Genomic DNA, 20,199 nt, shown 5'->3' on the forward strand with positions numbered 1-20,199 from the left:
ATTAACAGTACTTCAATCACAATAGGAAACAACGTGATATGATTAATAATGTGCCCTGGCTTTCAAAGTTTTGATATGAAGTAAAAAGAAATGTGTAACAAATATTACAATTAGTCATCATACTACTACAAAACTCCTGTTATAGTATATCCACTTGAAGATATATCCTTCCACTGTTGGCATATGTATGCATGGATTCATTTAAATGCATATTAGGTAAGATTGCTTGCAGAAAATGATTATTTTAGGATATAGTGCATGAGTAATGTGAAAAATTATATGCTTGGGAAGAACAGGTGACACTGGACCGATAATTTCAGAAGCTTTCCACCACAGGGTGGTTATAGATGAAGATACATGCTGATTACTGATTGCTCTGATACGACTAACAGGATACAAGAATAATTAAATGGACTTTGATATTTTTATTCATCTAGCAACTCCAATAAGTCTGTATTTGAACTATTTACGCACTCCATAGGTTTAGACAAAACATTTTGTCCAAAGTGTGTGGTTAACAGTTACAATTCAATAATAAATGGACTTCAAATCTACAAACCAGATTTCAAATAAATGTAACCTTAATTAACTGTAATGCGAGTATTCAAGTTAAAATCCACATCAACACTATATTCTGTACTGAATAATTAATATTCTTGCACTAGTTATTGAACACAGACATACTTCATTTCATTTGTAAATGACACCAATCAATAAAAAACTTCAAAGCCCAATTACATTTGAGAAAGTCCTAACAGATGCAAGGACCAAACTATTAAAATAATTTTTGATAGACTGACACCATACACCTTGCACAAGGTGTATATAAAGATTCTACAACAAACAATTTATATTACTTATCTATATTCTAAAGATACCTTAAATGCAAGTGTGGCAAATTTAGATTCCAATGAGCAATACATTACGGCAATACATACAATTGTGGGAAATATACAATTGCAGGAAATATTAATTACCATTTTTGTGAAGGCATGTTCAACTGTATTACACAACCAGCAAAACTGCTAATTCCACAACCATGCAAGTTACCAGGTGTTGCCATAATTCACTGGGCTTGCAATCAATACAGCACACTTGCTCAACTTGCAAGGGTTGGGGTAGGTTGCATAAAAAGAAGAAAGGCAACAAGTTTAACTATTTAAAGATATATAAAAGTAAACATGTAAGTTGGTTTCAGGCAGCATGACCTCTGGACAAAGTTGTTTGTGGTTCTATCACAACCCTGGTCAATATACCTAACTGGTGACAAAAATCAGAAAGCAGCCATACCAACAACTCACCAGGGTTAATTCCCCCTGCCTCAAAACCTCTGTGCGCAAGAATTCTCTTCTCTATCAACAGTGTCTGGAAATTAGGTAAATGTTGTTCAACAGCACAAGATAGGCTGTTTGATGTATTCATGAGTGTAGAATAGAAGAATGAACAAATTAAATCAATCTGACTGAACTATTAACGTGTTTTCAGAGGGCAAACAATATTCAGACATTTAGCACCTTTCCTCAAAATGTGCAAGTTCTCTTGCTTGCATGTTTGGGTTGGCTGTGGACTTCAAAAGTTATAGAATTAACTTGAATAATTTTTCGTGACACAAAAACATAGCTAAAGCTGTGTGATCAGAGCTGTATGTCGAGATCTGAACTCTTTGAATTGGACATTCGCATTAAATATATAGAACATAATTTAATGTATGTCTAAAACAAACATTTCATCCAAGATTTATGGTGCTCATTCAAGCTCTCAAGAAATAAATATTCTTAAAGCCTATAGATTTTGGGTGAATTTTGGAGTAGCAATGACAGCAAAACTGTCACGACTCTGAAACTGACAGCAAATTCTAGAATCCGTACATGCGCAACTAAACATGGAAGTCTAGAAGTTACCAGTTATGCAACGCTTCTCTGGAATGCACTGCCTGGAAGTGTGGTGGAGGCAGGTTCAATTGAGGCATTCAAGAGGGCAGTAGATGATTATATGAATAGAAACAATGTGCAAGGGTATGGAAAAAAGCAGGAGAATGGCATCAAGTCATGATGCTCATTTGGAGAGCTGGTGCAGATACGATGAGCCACATGGCCTCCTTCTGCACCATAACAATTCTGAGATTCTACAGGGTGCACTGTTGGAAGTCCCCACGGAAATCACTGACCTGACAAGGCTTACTCACTGATGCCATAATATTGATGTTAAAGAGACTTGAAAAATGTATGCCTTATTAATGAAATGTAACTGAGTTTTTTTTTTTAAATTGTGTAGTAAGTCATAATGACTTCTGAAGAACCTCTCTGGCCTGGAAAACTTTAAAAAAAATTGTCTCATGTCAAATCTTCGTATTCTGATAAAATATTACAACATTACACACAGACACACAGACACACAGACACACAGACACACAGACACACAGACACACAGACACACAGACACACAGACACACAGACACACAGACACACAGACACACAGACACACAGACACACAGACACACAGACACACAGACACACAGACACACCATTTATTTCACACTAAAATTATAAATGGTGAAGACTAATCTGTGCATTCTTGTTTGCTATCTGTGAGAATACTTCAATGTAAATAGCTACATACCCAACTTAATGACATTACCGTTAAGACAACTGGAAATTTCCCATTGTTTGGCGCCGGATTCAAATTAATGCTGGGAAAGGTGAAATCTACATCACAGAAATCACTACTTTGTGGGCAGTTCACTGACAGTAAAATCGGAGTCAGTGCATCATTGCTTTATGCATTCTACGTTTTACAATCTGCTTAGTTTTCCTGCTGTGTCATTATCTGCCTTTTGAAAGAAGCAAAGAGAACATGGATATACTGCATCACTTCCCATGGCTTATATATCACAATTATTGCAAACATTGTGCACACCATCTCAGACATACATAAAGACAAAGGGTTTCAATTGATATAATTCACCTGTTATGGAAACCAAGTTTGTGCTGTGAAATCAGATGTAAATGTTGGAAGGAAATCCAGATAGGGTGTTTGAGTGTCATCATCACCTACCTCTGTGCAATCAATCATTCTTTCCCCAAACCTTTCTTCAAGTGACAGTCAGCAACACCATCCCATACTTTATTCTTCTCATTTGGCAGCTTTCTGGTACTTCTTACCATACCTCTCCAAAACCCCAACATTCCTGCAAACTCCTTACACTTCAACTCTGCATTCAACCACCATAATTCAGAAGCTTTTTCATATGCCTCCTCTAAATATCTCCAGAGAACTGCCAAATTTATCTACACAAAAATAGGGCCTTTATCTGCTCTCTTCTTGACACCATATCTGGCCTCAGACTGATCTGTATTATCTGCAGCAGAAAAGAGCCAAGACCCTCCAGGTCTGTCAAATTCCAAACTTTTATGTCAATCAATAATTCATCTTTTCCTTTCTTCTCACTCATCTGCTGCTCCTCTTTTCACAAATTCAATTACCTGTCTGTCTTTTTTGATTGCCATCAACTATCTTGAATGTCCAGTTAGAGAACTACATGCCTGCTCCTATTAAAACAATGCAGGACAACATTATTTTCCGAATTGGCTAATCCTTGGCCAAACACTATGCACCCCTCCATTGGATGACATTGCTGCAGCTGGCATTAAATACTCAGCTTTCAGGGCAGTACGCAGAAATAAAAAAAATGTGGGTTCCCACAAGGCTGTAAAAATAGAAAATGAACAAAAATTATCCTGAGCACCAAACCAAAAGCTCAAAAGCTTCACAATGCCAAATATCTCCTCTGGTTTCAGAGTGCATACATATAATTGACACAGCAGCAGAATATTTGAATGAAGTTGAGTAACATGCAAGGCAAGTTTGATACAAGGACACAGCAACACAACTGCAGTGTACAAGAAAAGAAATTGTCACAAGCAGCAGAAATGCAGACTCGACTAGGACTCGATATTTGATTTTTTTTTTGCGAATGGTGTCATTTCTATTAAAGAATCATCTTTGCTTATGTCAAGCAATTCTACCTTTCTTCCCCCCTTTTGAATTTTGCAAGTATACGCAGATGATTCATTCAATGTTTGATCCTGTTCATAATAAAAGGGTTAAATTCTTAGTTGCAAGTCACTCAGAGCTAAACAAAATCAAATAAAATGGGTGAGTGAACAATTAATATCACTTTGAATGTGGTCATGCATTTTGAAAATCAACAACAGTTAAATTCAATTTGTATTTTCAATCAATCAAGGTGAAACTTAAAACAATAGCCTAAAAACAAAATATTGTGGATGCTGGAAATCTGAAATAAAAGTAGAGAAAGTGCTGGAAATACTCAGCAGGTGTGGCAGCATCTGTGGAGAGAGAAAGAGAATTAACATTTGGAGTTGTATATGACTTCTTCAGAAATAAACCAATAACTAGACTCAATGGCCGGGACCTGCTGTGGATGAGGCAGCGCCCCACCCAGACTTGTGGCGGGACCAGATGATCCCAGCGGCGGGTGGGTGCAGAAAATCCCGTCCAATGTGTTGAGAGAGAAGTTTATTTTCAACAATGCCCCTTACTGAGCGCATTTAACAGCACACGATGTTTTTAGCTTTGTGAAAATGGTCATACAAAAACCAAACACAACACATCCTAAGGGGCAAGAATGATAACTAATTATTTGAGCAGGGATTAAAGAAATGTTTTATACTGAAAACAATCCTCACATCATCTTTAAAAGGGCATGTGGTCCAAGACTATTTTTTTCGATATCGCCCAAGAACCAGCATATAAGGTATCACACCAACACACTTTTGAAGCAGCGGGCCTGATCCTGGCAATGCAATAAGTGAGTGGGTCATACAGTACCTGATTAAAGTTATTATGTAATTCTACCTTTAATGTCAATGTAGAACAATAACCGTTCTGCCTTGATGCAAAAGATCTATTTGCAAGTGCATGCCAAGTTATTCTAATCCTTCATTTCATTCTCCATTTTCATCTGATTTCTTATGCCCATTTCCACATTCACCTCTGCCCTTCTACTTTCACTACCTAAACTGCCTTTGTCTCATTATCTTCATCTACCATAGATACAAACAATAGATCTGGTGAATGTCCATGTTAGAAGCAGCAGCAGGCAAGGACTCAGATGGACAGAAGCAACACAACCTGGATTTGGGTGGGTTGGTTTAGGGCGACCATTGTGTCTGTGTATGTTGGGAAAGGGCGATAGTGACATTACGAGATGCTCAGAGCCATTCCAGAAGTATTGTACTTGGTAGCCAACTGTAGCACAGAATGCTAGCAACCTCAGGCTCAGCTTCAATGAGCCTCATCTGTCAGTTGTTCAAAGGTGGACTATTATTCCACTATCACCTAGTACCAGAGCTTTAGATAAAATTATGGTTACCCTTCCATAAAACACATTTCTGAAAAGCCACTTGTTGCAACAGCTGATTTTTCTAGTGAGCTTGTGGGAATTGAAGAAATATTTTAGGCAGCACCACCAACTTTGATAATCAGCAGGAGCTCACAGGAATGAAGTGCGGCTCTGGCTCCTGATAGCACTACCCAATTCCACGAGTCAGGGCCTGCATCAGATATCCACTGTGCTGCAGGTATTCACTCAATAATGAAAACAATGCTTCTGGAAAAGGAACCTGCATGTGAAACCAGTGCTTATAATTCTACCCGGGTATTTTCTTTTAAAATTCCCACAAGTGCAAGATCAGCTCTTTCAGCCAGTAGGAAGAACCAGATGCTAGGACAAGATCAAGGGGAATGCCAGGTCTCATTCATGGGCTGTATACTGTCCATTTACAATGTTCGCAAAAGCTATGGAGGAGAAATTTAGAATTCTGATGGCAATTGGTCAATTGACTAGTTTTTTTTTAAATTGAGAAACTAACATGAATAGCATACAGTGATGGCCAGCAAGTTGGAAAATAAAAGTAAACTAGAAGGTGAGGCATGCTATGAATTAGTAAATTGGTAATGACATGCTTAGATCTTAAACACCTGTATGTAGGTCTTAGGGAGAAAGAGAACTAGGAAGGTCAAAATTCCAATTTAAGAGCCCTTAGAAAAGAATGAATAATTTGAGACTTGGCAGGATTAGTGAACAATGAGTTAGAGGCCATGAGAGGACAATTTCCAGAGAAGATATGCAAATTGTGCTGGCTCCAAAAAAAGTGAGGAAAACCTTGTAGGCCACCTTATGAACCCAAAAGAATGAGAGCAGGAAAGGGCAAACACTCAAAATCTAACTAGCATTTTTAAATAGATCCTGCTCCATGTCCAGGAATAGGGGAGGCACTGCGAGAATCTTCCTAGATATGGGAGCAGATTCAGGTCTTGAATGGACAGAGAGTTGTTTAGAGGGAAAGTTAATTAGAATCTACACCAGGGTAAACAGGTTGTTATTCAGCCCAACCAGTTTGCACATGGTGTATATCCTCCACACAAGTGTTAACCCTAATCCCCTGTGCCTATCCTGTTACCATATCCCTTTACTGTATTTTTTCCTTCAACCAGTTATTGATTGTTGCCAGGATTCCTACTTCAAACACCTACACAAGCCCGATAAAAAAAATTCTCACGTATATATTAATTAAAATAATAAATAGAGTTAATTTTTTAAAATTTATTCACGGAATGTGGGCATCACTGGCTAGGCCAGCACTTTTTGTCTATCCCTAATTGTCATCGAGGAGGTGGTGGTGAGCTGCCTTCTTGAACCGCTGCAGTCCACGTGGTGTAGGTACATCCACAGTGCTGTTAGAGAGAGTTCCAGGATTTTGGCCCAGCAACGGTGAAGGAACGATGATAGGGTTCCAAGTCAGGAAGGTGAGTGGCATTCCCATGTGTCTGCTGCCATTGTCCTTTTAGATGGTAGCAGTCATGGGTTTGGAAGGTACTGCCTAGAGCCTTGGTGAGTTGAGGGAGGCAGTGGCTTAGTGGCATTGTCACTATACTCGCAATCCAGAGACCCAGTCTTGAATCCCACCATGGCAGATGGTGAAGTTTGAACTCAATAAACATCGGGAATAAAAAGTCTGATGGGGGATGCCCATGAAACCATTGTCGATTGTCACAAAAACCCATTTGGTTCTCTAACGTCCTTTAGGGAAGAAGCTCTGCTGTCGTTACCTGTCCTGGCCTGGCTTACAGAAAAAAAAAAGACATGTCTAAGCTTTTCGTCTTGCAAGACGAAAACCTTAGATATCTCTCTTTTTCACACATATATCTGTTTCTACTAACACAAACCTACCTATCCTTTCAGAATTTTAATACTTCTTTTGAATCACCTGTCAATTTCCTCTTTGGTCTCACAAAAACTGTTCCAATTTACCAAGTTTTTCTTCAAATTTGATGACTTCATTCCATTGCTGCATTTGTGAACGTTGTGATGCTGGAATTGAAAGAACAGAAGATGTAGGAAACACTAGGTCACACAGGATCTATGTAATGAACAAATAAGTTTATCTGCCAACACATCAGCAGAATGGAAAGATATTACAGGTGAACATTCCTAAAAGAGCTGAACAAGAGGTAGGGGAAGTGGTGGAAAAATAAAACAAAATCCTATTTTAAATGTTCTCTCCTTCACCAAACAAAGAACACCTTCTATCCTTTTTACCTTGTAAAATGTGAGCTATTTCCAACTTCCCTGTCCTTGCCAATGTCCTTGAGTGCAAATCTGAACCCATCTTTCGCATAACTGCACTTAAACTTCTACCCTGAAATCACATTGAAACAACTATAAAAGAAACAAACAAATGACATCCTCTAACTATAACCCAAGTACACTATCCTTTTCCTTCATTCTTGACCACTGTGGCCTTTGACAAGGTTGATCACACAAACCCCACAAATCTTATATCTCATTGCCCAGCTGAATGGACTGCTTTCAGTTGATTCGACTCTAACTATCCAACTGAAGCCAAAGCAACTCCAGCACTGTTCTTTGAACAGTCACCATTTGCTCCAATTAAACATCGAGATGCCTGAAGCTATGGTCTTCAGTCCAGTTCAAACTCTGTAGCCTTGCCACAGATTTCATTGCCTGACCTGGCCACCCCATTTAGGGCTGAACCAGACTTTTCATAACTGACATCTGGGCCTCTGGTCCCATATCCTCTCTGTTACAAAGACTGTCTGCTTTCACCCTGTTAACATTGCCTGCCTGCCTCAGGCCACATCCACTGCTGAAATATCAATGCATTTTTGTCACCTGCAAACTCATCTTTTCTAATGGTCTCATGACCAGCCTCCCACCCTTCACACACTCAACTTTAGCTGAACTAGACCGTTTGCAACCTCAGCATTCTATTCGACTCCAAGCTCAGTTCCTGGTCCCATATCTTCTCCATCATAAACAGTGCCTAATTCCATATCCACAACATTGCCCATCTCTGCCTCAACCTCTGCTGGAAGCCTAATCCATGCCTTTCTCAAATTACAATTATTACAATGCTTTCCTGGCCAGCCTCCCATCCTCCATGCTCTATGAACGCCAACTCATCCAAAAATGCTGCCCGAGTCCCATCCCACACCCTGATGTGCGTACACATCCTATGAGTTCTTGTTAACCTAATTTGCACCCAGGCTACCTATACCACTGACATAAAACTCTCATCCTTGTTGAAATCCACCTTTGGCCTCGTTTCTACCTCTATAATATGCTCCAGAACCTACATCCCCTTCAGAACCCTCTATTGCTCCTTCTCTTCACCTCACCACTGGTGGCTGTAGCTTCAGCCAACTAGGCTGTGTCCTCTGAAATGCTCTCCCTAAACCCTTAATACTTTACCCTCTGGCTCAGCCTCCATTTTCTTTTTAAAGGCACTAAATAAATACAAGTTCTTGTTGCTGATAGGAGAAAGGGGCTCACAAAGAAGAGTATATTCAGAGATGGACCATATAAAGGGAGGGGTGGAAATCTGAAACAAAATTAGTAATATTCTCTAGATCAGGGCAACAGCAAGAAACAGCCAGAAGTCAGCGACAGGACCAGAATAAAGAAAGTTCAAAACATCCTACAAGGACGACATGCATAGCTAAGAACCATATGGGTTCCCAAAACAATATTTTTTATCCTAAGGGAGTTAGTTAAAAAGAAAATCTTGTTCCACATGAGAACAAATTCAGCCAAGTGAAGGAATGTGGTCGTGGATGGGTAACTAGTTGGGATGCTATTTGAGGAAAAAAAATTAAGGGCTCAAAGGTCATCCTCTTGAGGAATAGAAGTAGAAGGACAAAAAAGTTAATTTTTTTTAAAAGAAAGGAGACAAGGTCAATAAACCAGAATCTATCAAAGTGAGTGAAGACGCCAGGAAAGCCACTAATGTAGGTATGTAGAGACTGCACAGCAGGAAGGGAGGAAAATAGAGTTGTCAGGCAGGAGCAGCAAGAAAGGACTGCTTTATTAGGACAATCCCATTTGTGGATCTGAGAGAAAAGGCTGAGCAGACTTTGTAGGACTGTGAATTAGGGGGTCAGAGACTGTGGGAAGATTTCCAGAAAAGATAAAGTCAGTATCCTGGTCCATCTGCACTGTACCGTCTATTGCCTAAACATCTTCCCAATAATTTGAAGTCCAGACCTTTGCAAAGTATTCCAACTGTGATCTTAAAAAGGTGTTGAACCAATCCACCATTACATCTCTACACTCGTCATAAAACCAGCATTGCATTAGCTTTTTAATGGCCTTGTCCACTGAAGATATTGCTTTTAAATGTGAACTTGAGTAGTCCTTTTACTCTTCCACATGAAATATCTGGCTCCTTGGGGCCATGAGCAAAATCTGACAGGGCCAAATTCCACATGCGTGGACAATACTGCTGTTATCAACCTATTTTCACTTTATTTTGTATCTCTCTAGTTTCATGACTCCGGTTTAACAAGGTTGAGTAACAGACTCGCATGTAAAGCAGTGAATGAGTTGATCACATTCCTATTAAAAAAAGAGGTAGGCAAACATCTGACTAAATACAGATAAAGGTTACAGGGTCAAGTCAGATTTAAATTAAATCAAAAACAAAATGCTGCAGCATGGTTCGAGGCCTGTTGGAACAACAAGAATTACACCTGTGGAATGTAACTAGTATTCAATATTCAATACAGTAGCCTACAAATGATATAGTGGAACTTTAAGTTTCTTTAATGGTCCTTTAAAATTCTGGATTTATTTATTTGGATATGTCATCAATAAGTGAAATAAATTGGGAGAATCCCTGATGAAACATGCATGGTCTGTTGAGTTAAAAAAGGCAATAAAGTAGCTTCTTTCCCTCTAGTTTAGTTGTGTCATCATGGTTACAAGACCAGAACAAGCCTTCACCCAATAACTGGACCTAGATAAAAAACAAGGTATACTTCACATCACATCCCAGTGTTTTTACAACCAATGGATCAGTTTTGAAGTTCAGTTACTGTTAGTCTTACATGATGTCCAAGATCATCATAAGCTGAATGCTATAAAATATAACACATAGGGACTATATTACTACCAGATTCAAACTAAAATAGAACGGAATGAGCAATATAGTAAGGGGACAGGGGGAGATGCTCCACAACACGGTTTAAACCCTAATAGAACAAATCATACAGAATTTCAACCATGTCAATGCTTTTTACCTGTCAGTGATTTTGCAGAGAGCAAAACTAGTAATCCTTGGAATACAAAAAATATTTACTGTAGCTGATGATAGCCAATCAATATAAAGCCAACCCTCAAGTATAAGCATCCCAGTGGCTAATACTGCCTGTGGGGCTACTGCAGTTGCATATTCCAGAATTTCAGCCCCCTCAAACAGGAATGAAGGAGTGTGCCACTTGGAAATGAAAATACTGAAGTCATAGCTCAATAGACCAATCGAAATATAAATGGTAGTCCTTGAAGTTTATCCCATGTTAGCAAACATGTGAAGTCAACTCAGCAAAAATCAGTAGCACTGGCAGGGGAAAGATTTGGGAAACAGTGACTCCAAAGATTTGGCAGCATCGGCGAAGAAAAGAGTTGACGTTTCGAGTCCTCATGACCCTTCGACAGAACTTGAGTTCGAGTCTTGGACTCGAACTCAAGTTCTGTCGAAGGGTCATGAGGACTCGAAACGTCAACTCTTTTCTTCTCCGCCGATGCTGCCAGACCTGCTGAGTTTTTCCAGGTAATTCTGTTTTTGTTTTGGATTTCCAGCATCCGCAGTTTTTTTGTTTTTAACTCCAAAGATTTGATTTTTGCAATAAAATCAATTACGTAGGATTTTCTTCACAATCTTCCTATTGCTGCTGCAAAAGTGCCAGACAATAATGGTCAAAGGATAATTACATATTAGAAAATAAACAAAATCCTGGCCAATGATTTAAGCATCACTCATGATTACAGCGATGTTACAATACAAGACTGATCAGCTTGATAACAGCAGATGATCGGATGATTCTTTGAACATGTGCAAATTCCACTCATACTAGATTTGCCAAATGTATATTGTTAACTGGCAGTACACAAGGAACATATACCAAACACTATGTCCACTTGTTGAAGTTCATTTCAACAATGCTATTTGGACATACCATTGAGTTGACAGTATTTTAGCTAATCAGAATTTGTAACTCAAGCTCATTAATTTCTTAAATGTCAGCTATGGCTCAGTATAAGTACTCCTAACCAGCCACAATTTCAAGGCCAGCTTTTTGTGTCAAAATTTAATCATGGAAATCTTTATGGTAGTATATTATCTCAAAAACGTCGGTATTGATCAGTGATAGCACTTGAGTCAGAAGGTTAGGGCCCAAGTCTCACTTCAGGACTACAGTACATAATATCGACTAACGCTTCATTGGAATACTGAGAGTGCTCCACTATTGGAGGCACTATCTTTCAGATGAAACGTCAAAGGCCCTGCGCCTGTTCAGGTGAGCACAAATGGTCCCATCATGTTGTCAGTCCCTCAAAGCCAGGATGATGTCTATCAGGCTTAATGATTAGTGTGTCCTCAAGGGACTCAGTGGGCCAATATGAAGCCACAGGTCTTTGGACAGAGAGGAAGGTTACCCTGAGAAGAGGAGGGTATGAGGCAGGGGTTCTCAAGCCAGGGTTCTTCGCTTTCTCGGTTTCCCTGAAGCAGAATTTATATGGTCAGTTTCTGACTGTGTTGTGGTTTGATGGATGAGGCGCCACCACGAGTTTATGGCAAGTTCCTCCCATGCACCGATATCAATTTGCCCCCTTTTCAATGGGTGTCCTTAAAAATGATTTCTGTCTTCCTGGAGATCAGGTGCTATCCTGAAGTTGTGAAAAGAAAGAGGGTTTATTTTGGAAGCTAATTATTTGGCACGTGAATGAAGTGTCCAGACTAGGAACTGAAGAATCGCAGGTATACTTACAGAACTTCCAAATGACATTAATGACTCATGACCCTACGCCTTCAGCTTAGTGACAACTAATGCGCCACAATCAGTGCTTATGCTCCAACATTTGATTCTACTGACGAAACCAAAAGGATTCTAATGCAAATCTGGATTCTGCACTGGCAGCCATACAAAAACATTCTACTGGGAAACTTTAATGCCAGAGATGGACACAACCACAACATCTAGAAAGGCACCATAGGGAAAGAAGTGGAGAAAGCAAATGCCAACGGCCTCGTCCACCCCACCAAGTGCACTGACCATGGGATAATCAAAAAATAAAAACAACTTTTCATCAGAAAGATAAAAAGACAAGACAATGTGGAAACATCCCCAATCCAAGCTTTGACACCTTCTGGACCACATCATTGCCCGAGCTCGGGTTGGGAAAGATGTGCAAATCACCCAAGCCATGTGAAGTGCAAATGATGGCTGGACAGACCAAATACTTGTATGCTCCGCCATAAGCATATATCTGGCACCCAAACACCAAAATATGCTTAAAAGAAATCCAGAAGAAGATTTAATACCCACATGCTCCAGGATATAAAAACATGAGAACAATTCCAGGTGCAACCTTTCTTGCCATCTTGCTCTTACAGGCTATGATGGCAGTCTGGAAGGGAATTTAGACAGGATCAAATCTGTGATCCAAGAGACATGCACCCAGATCGTTGGGTTTGAACTTTGCAAGCACCAAGACTGGTTTGATGAGAATGCTAAAGAAATACACAAACTTCTCGATCAGTAATGCCAAGCCTTCATTACACGTCAAAACCAACCTACATCACAGCAGAAACAATACTTGGGACTCAAACCCGAAGCTCAGAGAATGAAACGTGTCATCATGAGCAAGTGGTGGGTAGAGAAGACCAATGAAATCCAACAAATGACCCCACTGCATTATTCAAAGAGGAAAGTCTACCTGATTTTGTAGTGAACACTATCCCTCAACTACCACTACTAAACAAATTATCTGATCATCTATCCTGTTGCAGTGTGTAGAATTCTCTGGACACAAATCAGTTATCACATTTGCCTACTTAACAAAACGACTCTTCGAAAGTTTTTAAACTGGCTATGAAACGCTTTGTCATGTCCTGAAAATATTAAAGACTTCTATAAAGTTAGCTTTTTTGGTGATATAATGGTCAAGGTGCAGAAGTAAAATTTACAAAAGTTGCTACGGCTTCCCACTGGTTAGGACATATTATAGCATCAAATCAAAGGCAAACCTGGAAGTGTGAATTAAAGCACAATACTTTATATTAAAGTCACCATTCAGTTCACAAAAATTTGCATTTACAAAGCATCTTTCATACAAAAAAGTTTAGGCAGGGCGGTGCAGAGAATAGGATTAGTAAGTTCTCGGTCCAACTAGTAAGTAGGCATTGCTGGACCTAGTGCTGGGGGATGAGGTGACCTAAGTGGACCTAGTGTTGGTAAGGTTTAGTTTAGTTATGGGGAAGAGCAAAGAAAAATCTAAAGTAGACTTCTCAATTAGAAGAGGGTTAACTTTAATTGGGTGAAAGGGGGGCTAGCCATGGAAACAAAGATTGACAGGAAGAACTGGAAAGGAACCATGGATGATCTTTAAAAGGAGATATTTCGGGTACACACTAGGTATATTCAAACAAGGGTGATGATGCATTTAAGGTGAATTCTTCAAGAAAGAATCATCTCAAATACTAAGTTTCAAGAAGAAGAAGGAGGAAAATAAGACTGACAAAGAGAATATATGAGAATAGAATAGCAGCTAACCTAAAAGGTAACCCAAAAATCTTTTACCAGCATGTAAGTAGCCAGCACAAATTTGTAAAAGGCAGTTTGAACTTGGCGATTTCAAATTGCATTTTTTGATGAAGTAACAGATTGATGATGAAGGGAATACAATGGATTTTATTTATATGGATTAAGAGCACAAAGTACCACATAAAAGGCTGGTTCACAAAATTGAGGAGGGGGGTGGGTGATGGGGGTCAGTGTCTGTTTGGACAAAACCAAAAATTGGCTTAAAGGCAAAAAACAGCAAGTCATGGTGAACAACTTTTTCCAGACTAGAGGATAGCAGATGCTGCTGTGCCCCAAGGGTCAGTGCTGGGACCCCTGATTTTGATTTATCTAAATGATATGGACAATGGAACAAAGTAAAATTTCAAAACTTGCTGATAATCAAACTTGGGCATGTGACAGTGAGGATGGTACCAATTGAATGCAACTTGACATGGATAGGTCAACTAAAACGGGCAGACAAGTAGTAGATGGAATTTATACAAAAGTGCAGGATGACATTTTGGAAGAAGATATAGGGAGATGCAATATAGATTTAATAGCATGGTTCTACAGGAGTGTATAGGGACAGAGGGACCCGAGTGTTCATGTGTATAGATCTTTGAAGGTGGCAGCACCTATTTCAAAGTAGTTGGCAAAGCATATAGGATCTTGGGATTTATAAATTGTGTACAAAAGCAGGGAAGTTATACTGAATCTTTAGGAAGCTGTGGTTAGGCCACAAGTAGTGTCATGGAGTTCGAATCACTTTAGGAAGGGTGAGAGGGTCAAGAGGATGTAGAAGGGATTGAAGAAAAAAAAAATAAAGACTTGTATTTATATAGCATTTTTCATGACTATCAGGTATCTCAAAGCACTTTATACCAATTAAATACTCAATTTACCAGAATGGTTCCAGGGATGAAAGATTTAGGTTGGAGGAACTGGGGTTGTTCTCCTTGGAGCAAAAGGGGATCAAGGAGAGATTTGATAGGTGTACAAGATTATGGCAGGCTTAGACAAGGTAGACAAGGAAAAGCTAGGAATCACAGATTTAAAGTTTTGGGCAAAAGATGTGGCGGATGGGAGGAAAACTTTTTTTGGCGCAGGTGGTAATAACCTGGAACTGGCTGCCTGAGGGTGGTGAAAGCAGAGATGATCAATGATTTCAAAAGGAAATTGGATGGGTACCGAGAGGGAAATAAAACTTGCAAGGCCACAGAATAGAGTGGGAGAATGGGACTGACCGGAATGCACTACACAGAGAGCCAGCATGGATTAAAACAAAATATGTCCTGAAGCTGGATGATGGAACAGACTTCAAAAAGGAGGGTGACATGGCGAACCATATTAAATGTCATGGAAAAGTTGAAGAAGAATAACGCACAATGGTCACAGACACACAGAACGTGATTTGGTCAGGATCATTTCAGTATCAGCAGAAACGAAATTGGAATGATTTGGAGAGAAGGTTTCTTTTGAGATGGGCACAGCACTCGGAGCTGGTGATAGAAAGAGGAGAGTTTGTATAGGAGTCAGAATGGATAAGTTGAAATAGGCCCTAGGAAATTGATGACATGAAGATGACAGCTTTGTCAGCAATTCCTTTACCTCAGGAAAAGTCCCACTCCCTTTCAACATTAGGCGGTGTTAGGATTTGGGGGCGGGGATTGCAGGGCACAAGGAGTTGGAGGTCCCAGGGAGCAACATACAACCCTCATTGATTAGACAAGCTTCGATGGCCAGGGTGGGGCTGCACTGAAAAGAGACAGAGTGATTGGCTAGAAACAGCAAAGGTATGGTATTCCTGGATGAGGTAGGCAAGATGGTGAAAAAGGTAGAAAATAAAAAAGGCAGAGAAGGTGCACAATTGCCTCAATTTCAGGAGCAAAGAACACTCCAGCGCTCTGAGATGCAAGATTGTCATGTGGCAGCCTGGTATAAAACTTACCAAAATATTGACAAATTTTGTCTTAAACGTGCTGTGCGCAGTCAAGCCAAGTAACAAAAGTAACTGAACTTTGAGATTCGTTGCAATGTGCAGCATAATAGGAGAGGTGTACCCTAGTGGAGAATTCACGTTAGATTTGAAGATTGATCTGAATGCACCATAATACAAGAGGACAATGGTTAATCAGAAGAGGTGCAGCCAATAATTGAATTATTTCCTTTCCTTTTCTATGGTACAAGGCTCCAGTTCTAGGAAATAACTGACGATGAGTGCATAACCACCAAGTGTTTTCAAACAGACTGTTTGTGTCGGAATTAAGAATGTTTATGGCTCTTGAGTATTTAAAGATAAAAATTAATATTTTTTATAAAAGGAATATAGAACAGCTAAAAATTGTTTGAAAGGAAACTAAATGAATGAAAAGTGGGATTATTTAATTTTGGTACTTTAGGCTTAGATATTTGGATCAAAGGAAAAAAGATGTTACTGAGGGAACTCAGTTCAGGATTGTGTCATTGATCATGACATCTGCCAGGAGGAATCAGATTTTTTTTCCTCTTCCTACACATTCCTGAACCTTTTCCCAAGTTTTCAGCCATTAAACCCTTTTTAATAACTAACTTACACTCATTTGATCCAGTTTGCAGCCTGTCAACTGGAAGTACTAGCTGGAGATGCAGAGCTCATCTGGTATGCACCAGTGAACTGCACCTCAGGAACCGAAGGCACTAGATGATTGCATGCCATAAGCCTGAATGGCTCTTCTCACTAAAGGGGACTGGTGCCATCAGCAGAAGACACTAAAGATTGAAAATCTACAGAAGCCATGCTGCCAGCCTTCCTGTATCACTCATTGTTCCATGCACAGAACAATGGCACCACTAGCTACAATCTTCCATCAAGACAGTTTATTGCCCAGATCCCTGGTCCACATGTTGCACATGTACAGGCCTGCTCGAGATCAATTTCATTACAACAGAAAAAGTCAGTAGCAGTGTTGAATTCACAGCTGCTTCTACTTCCCAATTAGATTGGCCAACTCCATGCTGGTCAGTCTAAACTTTGTTTAATGAGCTCCAAGTGCTTTTCTTTTTGATCAGCATGCTGAGAGCAAACAGAGGAAATGCGCCATTACTGTTGTTGAATGAATCCTATTATTTCCTTTTCAGTCTCAGTAGATCAATGTTGAGGAAGCTTCGGCCTGCAATTGAAAAAAGCAAATCACTTGCTCCACAATTTCTTGAAAATTCTACACTGGAATAATGATGATGTACCCCATTGATATGCCATTACCATGCCACAAGTTTCCAGGAAATTCTAGATTCACTGCCTCCAAACAGGCATTTCTATAGTAAGGAAGCTCTGCTTTTACAGTCCTGTTATATAACTTCAGTTCTTTTATTCTTCCTTCAAGGGAAGGCATCCTCAAACTAGCAATTTTAGCAGACTCAACTGTACACAAAAATCAAGATTATTTCAATTCCCTGAATTTCTTATATAGAAAGAGACAAGATAATTAGATCCAAAGACATAACACAGCAAATAAAAAGCTGTCAGCCCATCAAGAGTGTTCACTGCCACATTCCACCTGTCTAACCCCACTTTCCTACACATTTCCCAAAATATGCTAATATTCCTTTTTCAGAAACTGCAGTGAATTAAAGTATTTATAGACTTTACTTCAACTGTATATTGCAACAAATTCAATGTTCTAAATTATGGATCATTCACAATATAAGTCCATTTTTCTGCATTTGTCCCAAATCCCTTAATACCTTTGTCTAATTTTAAAAATCTATCAATCTCAATTTGAAAATTAATTGACCTAACATCAGTTGCTGTTTGCAGAAGAGAGAGATCCAAACTTCTACTATCCTTTAAGTGTTTTCAACTTCACTCCCGAAAGATCTGGCTTTGTTTTTTTTAAAAAAGCGCATGCCCCCTTGTCTTTGGCTGCCTAAATATCCTGAAAACATTGGTCAAGTCTTCACCTTCTAAATTCAAAGGAATACAAGCTTAATTCATTTAATCTGACAATGTAATCCATGGACTCCACATAACATTCTGGCAAATCTACTGTGCACACCCTCCAAGAGCAGTATTATCCTAATATGTGATAACCAAAACTGCTCACAATATTTCAGATGTGGTCTAACCAGGGTTGTGTAAAACAGAAAGATGACTTCCAGTCCTTTAGACATAAAAGTCCAGCAATCTATTAGCCTTCGGGATTATTTTCTATACGCGTTCATGACATTTTAATAATCCATGTACTTGGGTCCCACCACCCCCAAGTCTCTCTGAACCTTCATTGTTTCTAGCTTTTCACCATTTAGAAAGTATTCTGTTCTAACCTTTTTAGGTCCAAACTGGATGATCTCTCAGTTTCCACATTGAAATCCATTCGTCACAGCCCTGGTTCCAGCCTAGCTCAGATTTAAAAAAAAATTCAATTCATGATGCAGTTCCTTGCGAACACAGACTGGTGCCAGTATCCCATGAAATAGAATCCCATTTTCCCCGCAGGACTCCTTCAACTACATGTTCATTTCCCTGTTTTGCTTATCCATATGCCAATTGGTAAATGGCTTGGATAATAATAGATAATAAGCTTTGAGGTTCTGTTCTTTAATTTAGCCCTGTGTCCTTGATACTCTCCAAAATGGACTTTTTAAACCTACTCTTCTCTATGCTGTTGGTTCCAAGATGGATCACAACAACTGGATCACTCCCATATCTCTTCAATATCGTTTCAAGATGGTTTGAGATGTCCCTCATTTTAGCACTAGACAGGCAACATACCATGTGGATTCTTGAAGCTGCTTACAAAAGGTTGCCATCTCCCAATTATTGAATTACTTACAACTGCTACTTTACGCTTCCCCTCCTCCTTTCCTTTTTGGTCAGCCTTATTCTCCAAGGTCTGCATTTTGGCTGTCCTTCATACCGTCTGTACCCTGTTCCTCAAGGGTAGCAACTATATTGTATTTATTAAGTCAGATCAATTTCTGCAGATTCTCGTTCTCTATCACACTTAGGTTCCCTTCACTCTACATGATATTGGACACACCAGTTCAGTTCTGCCAAACCTCAGAGATGTTGGTTCAGTAGTCTTGTACAAACCATCTAGATACTAATCCCCATCCCATGTCACTGTCACTCCAGTTCAATACTGGAGTTCCTAACTCTGGACTGAAGAAATGAGACAAAAGACGTCTGCTGAAGGTGCGTTTGCTCAGGACAGTTTCATGGCCCACAAATTCCTACATACTGCAGACCAGACAAAACTTGCTCTGCCATATCTTAGCCCAGATTATTTATATCTACTTTAGCTTGCAAGTCTGTACCCTTCCCTCACCCTCCCTCTTTGTACACCAACTTGTACTAAAGCAGTGGGCATTTAAAAAAAATTACTTAAAGCTTATATGAACCAACACAAGTATTGGGGAGCCAAAACAAGGCATCACCTGCTGCTCTCTCTGTGCAGAATTCCCACTCTCAAACTCAACTTTTCACTGTTTACACTACACCCTTTCCGCAGCCACTCTGAATATTAGCTGAAACTGCTTATTTATACAGTTGAGCCATGCCCAAGTTACAAATGCTGACTCAGGTTCCTGAACACAGTAAGATATTGTCTGAATAGGTATTAATTACAGCTGATCAGCAATAAACTACTGACAGATCATTTGTTAACTAGCTTGCAGTTTTTAAATGAATTCAAAATTAAATTCAAAAGGGACTAAATTTCAGTTTGAGAAATATTCACTTGTACTTACCAGAGAGGGTGTCCACTCGCCAGCAAATTCCTTCTTTCTGCATCCTATTTACAACCACTGTGCAACAAAGCTCAGCTTAAAATGAAAAAGCTCTACCTTTTCAAAACTTATCATAACTGGTAACATCTTAATGAAATCTACATATAGTAACTTGTGCATTGCTTGCACATCCTTCACAACCTCAGATGTTCAACATTGTTCAAAAGCCACCAACTGCAGCCCCTGCCCTCTTACATAGCCCCTCAGAATGGAGGAGGACTTGCTTCTACTCTGGTTTGATGGTTTCTGAGATGCTAGTAAGGC

At 39.5% G+C, this 20,199-nt stretch overlaps 1 protein-coding gene across 2 annotated transcripts in view; it reads right to left on the reverse strand.

Annotated features, from left to right (window-relative positions):
* cdyl (chromodomain protein, Y-like) overlaps nucleotides 1-20,199 on the reverse strand; it is a 190,337-nt gene that overhangs the window by 141,592 nt on the left and 28,546 nt on the right. The window contains exon 2 of one of the 2 annotated variants that reach the window (XM_041184993.1): nucleotides 7,337-7,396. The exons of the other annotated variant lie outside the window; for it this stretch is intronic. Within the exon in view, the coding sequence (XP_041040927.1) occupies nucleotides 7,337-7,396 (60 nt within the window). The remainder of the gene's footprint in view (nucleotides 1-7,336; nucleotides 7,397-20,199) is intronic. 2 annotated transcript variants of the gene reach the window in all.

Source organism: Carcharodon carcharias, chromosome 3 (genome assembly GCF_017639515.1).
Source record: "Carcharodon carcharias isolate sCarCar2 chromosome 3, sCarCar2.pri, whole genome shotgun sequence".
Classification (NCBI taxonomy): Eukaryota; Metazoa; Chordata; class Chondrichthyes; order Lamniformes; family Lamnidae; genus Carcharodon; species Carcharodon carcharias.